Source organism: Nothobranchius furzeri, chromosome 14, assembly GCF_043380555.1.
Source record: "Nothobranchius furzeri strain GRZ-AD chromosome 14, NfurGRZ-RIMD1, whole genome shotgun sequence".
NCBI lineage: Eukaryota > Metazoa > Chordata > Actinopteri > Cyprinodontiformes > Nothobranchiidae > Nothobranchius > Nothobranchius furzeri.
Window position 1 is genome coordinate 33,850,914 of NC_091754.1, and position 10,991 is coordinate 33,861,904.

General features: G+C 46.4%; 1 protein-coding gene across 3 annotated transcripts; it reads right to left on the bottom strand.

Annotated features, from left to right (window-relative positions):
• Window positions 1-4,497: 4,497 nt before the first annotated feature.
• tent5c (terminal nucleotidyltransferase 5C) lies at window positions 4,498-7,122 on the bottom strand. 3 transcript variants are annotated; one of them, XM_015965831.3, is made up of 2 exons: window positions 7,033-7,122; window positions 4,498-6,019 (listed from the first exon to the last, which is right to left on the bottom strand). In XM_015965831.3, exon 2 carries the CDS (start codon window positions 6,001-6,003, stop codon window positions 4,864-4,866), a length of 1,140 nt encoding a protein of 379 aa, XP_015821317.1. In that variant the 5' UTR covers window positions 6,004-6,019; window positions 7,033-7,122; the 3' UTR covers window positions 4,498-4,863. The 3 variants fall into 3 exon arrangements, with proteins under 3 accessions (XP_015821317.1, XP_015821316.1, XP_015821315.1); XM_015965830.3 differs by lacking the exon at window positions 7,033-7,122 and adding an exon at window positions 6,762-6,896; XM_015965829.3 differs by lacking the exon at window positions 7,033-7,122 and adding an exon at window positions 6,757-6,889.
• Window positions 7,123-10,991: the final 3,869 nt, after the last annotated feature.

The window sequence follows — 10,991 nt, forward strand, 5'->3', positions numbered from 1 at the left end:
ACATTTCTGCTCAACGCCATCCAGAGTCAGGGGAGTTTAGGCCTGGGTTTGTATGCAGGTGGACAGCCAGAGACCACCACTGAGATCAGGGGCAGGGTTCAGCAGGTGACCTCTATTTCTCTGACTCACGTGGGTCTCAGAGATGGGTCTGACTTGCAGTCATCTGTAGCTATCAATAGTTAGATCAGTATTTATTCATGTATTTAGACCAAATCTGGACGTCCTGTGTCATTAGCTGCACACAGTCATCCAGAATAAATCTCCGTGGCAACAAACAGTAGCAGTTATGAGAAGTTGTTTCAGTATGTAAATGGGAGTTATTTGAGAGAGCTCAGCTGGCTGTTAGTTTCAGGATCTTCTACTCCAGCAGCTGGAAGTTTAAAAGGTCATTTATGACCTAAACAGGCTTTCCTGCAGAAGCGTCACAGCCAGACGACACAGGTGTTTCATCCTAGTCTGTCTCCATGCATCCCATGAGGACAAGAGACAGGATTAGAGATATGTAACCATAAAGCATCACATCGGGTCAAACGTGTGTGTGTGTGTGTCTGGGAAGTGAACCACCAGCGCGTGCAGCAGCATGAGAACACACAGATTCTCAGTTGTTTTGTTTTTCTCTGTTTCAGCCACAGGTTGCTCTCCGTCAGGACTCCACCCCTCACCTGTTTCTCAGGACCTTGGGGGGGGTGGGGGGTGGGTGGGGATGCTGTGGCTGTTTGCTCAGCTTGCACGATCCCTCTGATGGCTGGAAAGTTTACACCAGCAGCTGCACTTCTCACACGTTTTCTTGTTGGCCCTCAGGTCAGAGTCCAGGTAGCCTCCAGCAGGAGAAGAGGCTGTGATCCTGGTGTTCTCAGGTGCTTCTGCAGCCGTAAACATTCCAGACGACTCAAGCCTTCGTGTCTGAACCATCTGAACACAGATGGATGGATAAAAGCTCCAGACGTCTCTGAAGGCGACACAGAGCCTGAGTTTGTCCGTGTGTGTGTGTGTGAGAGAGGGAGGATATAAATGGATGTGTGTGTGTGACCTTCAGATGCACCAGGTTTTAGGTCATTACCTATAGAATAGACCTAGTTAAAGCTGTGTTTGCAGAGACTGGTCAGTGGTGGCGGCCATCTTGGATCTGGTTGTATTTGAACACCACATGAAGACTTCCTGGTTCTTTATTAAATGTTTCCATAAGAACTCCAACACATAGGACACCTGCAGAAACATATTCATGACTGAATTATAGTAAATATTACTGATCAAAGATCAAACACTCAAGGGGCTTTCTCATGTGTCCTGCAGAGATGTTCTGGAGGACGCCTGTGGATGTCCATCAGCAGGTCGGCGTGCCGCCAGCAGGCGGAGCAGACATGTGGTCCAGAAAACAGATGTCAGATCTGTAGCTCATTGCTCTACATGGACCCTGGTGAGACATCTGATGGGAGACGGAGACGACCTGAACATGGAAGACATGTCATAAAGGTTCCTCTGCAGAAGTCACAGGGGAGGAGCAGCTGCAGGACAAACAACTAAATCTGAGCAGGGACAGACACACACACTTTGCTTTGTGCTAGATGACCCTCGTGTCCCCTCTGCCTGACCATCAGTAATTTTCTAGAATTTATGCATTGTTTGACCTGCTGTGTTAGTGTGTGTGTGGGTTTCAGACCTGAAACTCTCTCACAGAGACCAGTTGTCACCTCTCCCTGTTGTTTCCTCCTCTGATGAGCAGGAAATGAGACATTTTGTCACAGGAAAAACAACCAAAGTGTGTGTGTGTGTTCAGGTTTCTATTTACACACAACTTTTGTGCGTTAGAAACTCAGTACAATGACTAAAGATTTAGCTGAGCGTCACTCCTCCCATAGTCAGGTTACCTCCGACGGGGTTAGAGAAACATGCCCCAGTAACCTGGAATAGGACAAATTTCAAATTTATTAAATAAAAATATCCTATAAAATGACGTGTGTTAAAGCCCAGAAACCTGTGGGTGAGTGACAGTCAGACCCGGGGTGACCTTTGAACCCTAGCTCAGCAGGAGGAGGGGAATGAGTCAGGGCTGGTTTCAGAAGCATGAGTGAAGGTTGTTGAAGCAGCATGAGTGGAAAAAGGGGCTGAAGAGGGCAGGTTACGCATGAGTCACTGACCTCAGATCAGCCAGGGTCCTGATGGAAAACAGTGTGTGATAACACACACACACACACACGCAAGTTAGTACGCAAACCTAAAGGAACTTCTGACTTGGTTCAGAACGCCTTGTCAAGTTGTGTGTGTGTGTAGCGGGGGGACCGCTGAGCTGATGGACCTCTCCACTAACCACTTCCCGTCAGGCAGACAAGACCGTAGAGGAACAATCAATTCCATTATGAACTTCATAGATATGGTCAAGTTAACAGTCTCAGGATAAAACTGTATATTTACCAAGCCCTTAGTCCCAGTTCTCCCAACGAGCACGTTCGTGGTCTGCAGGAGGAACCCCACGGCACACGAGAACGTGAAACCTGCACCCGCGACCCTGATTATCCAAATCCTCCCAACTCGGTTAGACATACAGCTGAACAGATGAAAGCTGAGGCTGACCATGCACTTAATAATCTTTATTCATCGTTTGTTTCACACACACTTCCTGGTGTACATTTTCCATCCAAAAAGGAAAAACTCAAGTGAGGTAAAAGTGCTGAAAAATGAAATTCATAATCATAATCGTCATTACAAAGCTGACATCTCATTTCTTTCACCATTTCCAAATGAAAAAAAAAAGGTGCAACATTACTTACTTTCCCCCACACACACGTCACCACACACACACACACACAGGTCTGCTGCTCCAGGACGACCATCCATCAGCCGCTGTAAGACAAGCCAGGCTGAATAATAAACATGAATGTCTGAGCAAAGACAGGGAGGCAGACAGACCCACAGCAGAAAGACAGGTGGAGGACAACAAAACTACACTTCGGTTCATGTCCTCCCCGACGTCCCTCACAAAGGTTTCATAGTTCCACGCAGACGCCCACTCACCCAAACAGGAGGGGACTGGACCTGACCTGTACTCAGGAAGGCATCCACCCCCATGGGGAAAAGCAACCGTAAACACACGGGGTGGGCGTGGGACTAATTTACTCTAGGCTGAGGAAAAAAAGTCTCAAACCTATCGTCAATATGGCACCGACGACAATCACTCGACTTTATAGGTCTATCGTTGGGGGGGGGGGGACAGAGAGGGGACACTCTGATCAGCAGATAGCACCCGCTGCTGTCAGAGGAGGAGCTTCTGTCCAACGCTCCAGAAATGTTCCTGGAAACCACATTAGCTTATCGGCGTTCCTCCAGAACAGAACCAGGAGGGGCTCTAATGTTCAGAAAAATATGGCCGCCGGCGACAGACCCATCCAGGCGGGTCTAGGGGAAAGTCTGGGGACTGAAAATAAAGAAAACATCCAAACTCAATCCAAAAGATTCCTGCTTTCAAACTAGACCTGCTGCTAGAGTCAAAACCTGCAGCAAAGCTTCTCAGGATTTTAAAAAGCACAAATGAAACTAATTACCCAAACTTTTCCCTCTGATCCCCATTAAAACCCAATTAAAACAAAAACCCTTCCAACAGAAAAAGGCACGTTTGGGTTGCTGGTTGTGAAGCTGCCTCTGCTCTCGACGGGGAAGGGTGAGGGTCTTCATCCACCCAGATAAGGTTATCTGCTGCCTGCCATCTCCTGTCCAACGGCTGGGGGACAAAATGAGAAGCGGGGACAGGCTGGAGCAGTCCTAGCGTTAGCTGCCAGCTAGCCATGCCGCGCTGCAACATTAACACTAATAATAGGCTGCTCCACAAATAGACGGGGTAATGGGCTGCTCTGTCAACAACTCAAAGTCTGCAAAGAGACGTGGGGTTCGTCCTCTCAAGACCACAAAAGGGGTTCAAACGCACCGGATAGGGGACAGGAAATGACTCAGTTGTTAGCTAGGACCCACATGCAGTTCTAGCTCCCTACTTTGAAATTCCCCAGGGGGGAGGAGATTATTATAGATGGCCCGTATTCTGAGAGCCGCGTCACAAACAGGATCTGGTTTCAGGGCCGCTGTCAAGCCCGCAACGGCTGCATGTGCTGCTCCTTATAAGGGAAGAGACGGCCAGTGGTCCACAGACGGGCCTCGTCCACCCGTCCTGTCACTCAGACTCGCACACTGCCTCTCACTACCTCTTTGGGAAAATAAATGTACAAAGTGGGCAAGGAAACCACAAAAACACAGAGGTGTCCGACGAGTTCCCGAGTGAAAACAGCGCTCCGAAAACTGGATAAACCAGGAGAGGAGCCGAATGCTCCGAGATTCACAGTGAGAACAACAACGACCAAGTCCAGGATTGTTTACATCCATCAGGCTCATGATGGCACCGGTCAAAGTGAATTAAAACTAACAGCTCTTCATGTGCCACTGCGCCCCCTTAGACACCGAGGATTAGACCAATCAGACCTTTTCTTCTACATTTTGTTTTTTTTCTTCAGATTTTTATCTTTTTTTTTTTTTAAACAAGAAGGAAATCAAATTTGAAGCTACAGCTTTTCGACTTCCCTTTTTTATTTAAAGGTCTGGGGGGTAAACCTAGAGGTGAAGGCACTCTTAAGTCATCTCCATGGAGACGAAGGCACACAGAGAGACTCCAAACACAAAAAAAAAAAAGACCTAAAAATGTCCTCTACTCAATGTGGACGCCTCTGTAAATAAGGAATGAGGAAGGATTCCAAACTCAAAAGCAACACTGGGTGTGTGTCTGGAGACGATCACAGTATTTATTGCAACCGATTTTTTTTCTTGTTCTGGTTTTCCTCAAAAGCAGCAGCCACATCTTCCCGTCTTCCCTCGGCTGTTTCCTCAGTTACAAGGCAGCCATGTTGGAATGTTCTGATTGGCCACATAGTAGTTGCTGAAGTTGTGGTCTCTGACGTACGGCGCCGGCTGGTAGTAGCAGGTGACGCAGGACGCATCAGGGATGGCGCTCTGCTCTGCCAGCACCCTCACAGACATGGAGGCCAGGAGCTGGAGCGTCTGCCGCCTCTCATGGCCCATCAGGCACACCGTGCTCTCGTTCACCACTTTCCTCAGGATCTGGAGGTAGTCATACTTGCTCTTGTCCTCGCCAATGAAGTGGCTCTGGAGGTAGGCTTCCACCTTACGCTGCTGCTCACTGATGTCGGGGAAGTCGATGAAGAAGCGTGAACACATGTACCTCTCCAGGGCCTTGAACTCCTCCTGACTGGCCGGCTGGAAGGCACGCACCAGCAGGTTGCAGTACTTAAGCAGGCCACCGCCACGGATCTCCTCGGGCCGTTTGGTGGCGATGAGCTTGTTACGGAGGTGGTGCAGCGCTGTGCTGAAGTCCCCGTACATGCTCTCCCCCAGGACAGTGGGGTGATGGGACTGGGACATGGACAACTGGGACTGCTCATAGTGGGAAAGCATGGAGTCCAGCACAATCTGAAAGGAGTCCACGCTGAACTCGAACTGCCGGCGTATTGAGTCTACAAACTTCAGCTCTACGTTGCGGCCGTTATTGTTGGAAAGCGAGATGAGGCTCCAGCGGTCCTGCTCCGTGTTCACCTTCACCAGCTTCTGGACATAAACCTCTTTGAGAGTCATGGGTGTGATTTTCTCTTTGTTCACACCTTCAGGTAGGAAATCCAACAGGATGCTCAGCACAACATCCTTAACCAGCTTGAACTCGGCCTCTGTCGGCAGGTCCACCCTGAAGATGACGTCCAGGTCCTTGTAGCTCCAGCCGATGTCCTGCACCAACACGTGGCTGGCTGTGGAGCCGTTGAGACGGATGTCCTTCACCCAGATGCCGCTGAACTCCAGGCGGGAGCGAACCCGGGCCACTATATCGCTCAGCTGGACCTCTAAGGTAGGGAAGTTCCCTCGTCCATGAACAGGAACAACCTCGGTCAGGACTTCATTCAGACGGCTCACCTGCTCCCAGGTGAGGACAGAGCTGCTGGACTCTTTGTTGTCCATCTTTTCACAAATTCAACTGAAACCGAAAAAAATAAATAAAACAAATTATTAATGTGACACTAATCCAGCGAGCATCGACTCCAGCGAGACTGATTTTTATTTGCATATACAATTAATTTTGTCAAATAAAATACAAATATGTACCATATTATGCCATCAAAACATTAAGTATAAAGCACACAAGTGTAAACCACCATTGAGGCGCAAAGATAACTCATTTACAGCAGCTAGACGTTACTAAATAATTGGATTAAATCAGAAAAAGCTTTGAAAACTTCAGTTTTCCAACTCCTCAGGAAACAGGATCATTCAACACGAGCCCGCTGAGAGCGCGCACGAGCCAGGCTGCTCGTGAGAGTTCTAGAACAGCTCTCAGCGCGAGCCCGGCTGCTTTCATTTCTGAACCGCTTAGAGACAAAGTTCCCCTCGTCCATGAACAGGAACAACCCGTTTCCGAACGGAAACACCGAATAGCGACTTGAATAATCGGGACACGTTTTCGGTCACAACACCGACGGCAAACATTTGTGGGGTTTTCCTTCTCTGGACAGCTGACGTTAGCAGGCTAAAGGGTAAAGTTCGTTACGCGAACCAGAAACGCTCACATCCGACTTCATCCTGATCCATATGGCGACGAGGTTTCAACTATTTAACAGACGAAACCGGTGTCGCGTTCAAATTCTTTTTACAAACTGACTTCAGACGCAGCTTTACCTTCACAAATGATTAAAACCGAAAGAAAGTAGGACGTACATTACCGAGGGAGTGCTCCGTGTGCCCGTTGAGTCGGAGGAAGATGTTAAGCTAGCGCACACCTCCGCATAATCCTCTGTCTGAAGGAAGCTCACAGAGCGTTTAAAACTGCGTTTGAACCACGACCTCCGCGCGAGACACGCCTTTTTTATAGAGCCGCAGCACCACCCGCTCAGATCAATGCGCCGCAGCGCGACACAGGCCCTCTCACCGTAAATACCACGTTTACCGAATCAGAACCGAGCCCGGGACCGCACAACACCACGAAACGGTTACCTGTACGTTTAATCGGTACTGCAAACTCCCGGTTTCTCACACGGCCGAGCTGACTCTGCGACGTTTGTGATTGGTCAAAAATGTTTCGCCGTTGCTAGGTAACGAGACGCATGTCCTGGAAGTTGATTCTCCCAGGTTGTTGTTCCGGTTGTTTTAACGTGAAAATCGCTAGTAAATATGCAATATGTGTAACGTGTTCAATATTTAAACTGTAGCCATATTTTGCAGGTCTATGGAAGCCTGAAGGGTTTAAAAAGTGCAATTTCTATTGTTGTGTCTCGAGATCAGGACATGCACATATACAGGTAAATAAATTAGAGGAAAAATAAAATAACAAGGTTCTTAAAATATATTGAGCCCAAAAATGCAGGCAAAATAATTATTATAATACATTATTATTATTATTATGTTGAATGCTGGAGACAGACACCAGCTCTAATGAGGATGATGCAAATAAATAATGATTTAAACCAGAAAGTTACCTTTATAAGGTTAAATAATGAGAAAATAAACTTTCTGAGTCATACATTTAGGGAACATGTACTTAAAGAACAAGTCACCCCCTACCAGAGTCTAACCACTCCCACTTCATGTTTGAAAAAGGCAACAAATGCTGTTGCCTAGCAGACCGAGAGGGCGGAGCCGCTAACAAACACACACACACACACACACACACACACACACACACACACACACACACACACACACACACACACACACACACACACACACACACACACACACACACACACACACACACACACACATGCTCACGACAGCATTGTGACATCATAATGTACCAGTTTACATCATAGCATACCTCTTAGCCAATATCGATGGCAGATTTAGATCCAAATACAGTGCAGAATTTTTACCTGACAACGGCACAACACTGACAGTTATAGACAGAATATTTACATTTTAACTAAAATGCACTAAAGTGCCAAATTATTGACTACACGTGTCTGCAGCACGATCAGACACTCGTTTATTTAGTTTATCAGCAAAAAAAAGTTTATTTGGGGGTGACTTGCTCTTTAAAGGTCAGATGTGTCATCCTTTAGTTGAACATCATCAGAGTCAACCCATAAGTCTTTGGTATTCTTTATTGATTCATATAAAGCAGAGCTGACCAAACTTTCCAAGGCGAGGGTCAAAATTGTTAATACGTCTCACATGGCAAAAAAAAGTACTTTTTATTTATAAAATGTGAAACCTATTTTATGGTAATTGGTTTTATTTGTAATCCTCAAATTAGCTCTTCTGTAGTCATTTTAGTAAAAATCTGAAAATAAAATGTCAGAAAGTATCAATTCACGTAAACGGCCAGCAGATGAAATCCCTGAGAGTCACAAAAGTCCCCCAAGCTGCACTGTGGATGTGTCCGGTCTAAACAAAGGTGTCGCTGTGACAGGACGCTGGTAACAAAATGCATGACATCCAGATTGATGTAATTTTTGTGCAGTTGTTTGCTTTTGCGTTGACACAACTCTGATTAGGAGACTTTTAGAGTTAGGTGTACTTGGCACACCCACTCCTGAAAGGATGTAGAGGTTCTACGGTTCTAGAACAAATAGGATGAAACTAGACAAGAGGCTGATGGCCCTTTTCTGGTTCTTTGCACCAGATAAACAGCTGCTGTCAGGGGAACTCATTTAAACTTCTGTGGAAGAAAGTCTGTGAAGAGAGAGAGAAAGGAGTCAGAGAAACAGATCTGAGTTCAGATTCTGTTTCTGTTCCAGCAATGCATCAGAGATGGAAAACCAGGAAGTGATGAGAAATCAGCAGAGCTGCACTGTGTGTGTGTGTGTGTGTGTGTGTGTGTGTGTGTGTGTGTGTGTGTGTGTGTGTGTGTGTGTGTGCTAAAAGGGGATTCCCTCTGTGCTAGCCTGTGACCCCTCACTAATGGCTGTCAGCAGAATGAAACCCAGTTAAAAGACACAAAACTTCAGTTTTTCTGTCCTAAATCAGAAACAGCAGCTGAGACACTCCTTAGTTACAAAGTTGCTATTAAAGTAAACCGGGGGAGATTCAGAGTCGGAGCTGGTTTTGTTTTATAGCAGCACATCTTTGTGATGAAGGAGTCACTTCCAGGTCAGACTAGTCATATTTGATGCTGAACAAGTGAAAAAATCATGTCACATTCTCATCTGGTCAGTTAGCTGGTCCTAGTGTTTATTCAGAATATCTCCTTACCTTGGTCAGTGGAGGCAAGACTAAACTGCTTATTTACAGAAGAAGTAGATCCAAGATGGAGGTGATCTACTGCCCCGTGCCCACGAGCTAACAGCAGCCAGAAGACCTCCACCCAGTCATTGCTGTACCTGAGTCAGTTAATGCTGGTGTTAGTAGCTCAAGACAAAACACATCCTCAGAGCACACAAGGTGCCTATCTCCAGCGGTCAATGGGCAATCAGGTGGGGTACACTCTGGACAGAGAGCCAGTCCATCGCAAGTCAACACGCACACACACACACACGCACGCACGCACGCACGCGCGCGCACGCACACGCACACACACACACACACACACACACACACACACACACACACACACACACACACACATCTAGGGACAATTTAGACCAGGGGCCACCAACCTTTGTGAAGCCCTACTTCATGGGTACTGAGCGATGTTACTGAGCCATACAAAGGGCTACCAGGTGGCTACAACACTGACCTTTGAACTGGAATAGATCAGAGTTAAACTAAACTTCATGCATAATAAACATGTTTTAATGTTTTTTAAAGACTTAAAAAATTATAGTAATCCATTTGTGATTAAAAGATGGCAGCAGATGTATTTATTTATTTTTATCTGCGGGCACCAGGTTGGTGACCCCTGATTTAGAGAAACTACTCAACCTGACAGTCAAATTTTTTTGGACTGAGGGGGGAAGCCAGAGTACCCAGAGAGGACACACACATGCACAGGCAGAACATACAAACTCCTTGCAGAAAGACCCCAGGCTGGGATTTGAACCCAGCACTAGACACTGCACCACTGTGCAGCCCTCAGTTGTAAATAAACATATTAATGTTGCTTTGTGTCTTTTTGTGATGATGGGTCCATGTCTGACATCTAAATGCATGGATCCACTGGTTCAACAGCTCGTCCTTCTCCCCATTGGGTTTAGCAGGAAAACCTTTCTGTGTGATCATGAGAAAATCAGTGAGGTCTAAGTCTGAAGCTAAGGCCCAAGTGTTCTGCTACTGTTCCAGAGCCATCGGGTGACCTTCTACACTGGGAACAAACATGCCAAGACAGGGAAAAGTCTCTCCCAAACCTTTACCACAAAGTCTAAAACACAACTCTGTCCACAATATTATTATACACTTGACTTCAGCGTTGGTCCGTCTGCACGGGCTGATTTATGCAAGAACCAGCTATAGAGAGGGAGCTTCTGGGCTGAGCACTTCACACCTCTTTTTTGCCTAACTTTGGAACATTGCAGAAAATGTAAACATCCCTTTCTGAGAGTAAACACTCATATGTAAACTGCTGTGTAGGTAGGAGTACTAGTGCATTTCTATATTAGGTATTTATTACTTTCCTAGAAAATTAGTGAAGATGAAAGTAGAAACAAATAAATGACTTTATCAGAAACAGCATGTGCTAATGATCGCTGCACAAAAGCCCAGAGCAGGACTTTCATCTTAATGTCTTCCAGATTGTGTAGAAGAATCAACTCTGTTACATCTATGATGCCAGATGGAGCTGAAACATCACAAACATCCACTCTGACAGGGTTGGTCCTAAAAACACCTGCAGCATCACATCTGCTCTCTGGTGGAGGACCTAGGTGCTGCAAGGGGTACAGAGGTAGTGAGCAAGAGAATGTGTGTGTGTGTGTGTGTGTGTGTGTGTGTGTCTTTGTGGCATAAGCAGACATTAGACCTGAAAACGTACAGGCACTATGAGGACCTATGTGTATTAGAATAACTAAGCCAATTTCCAC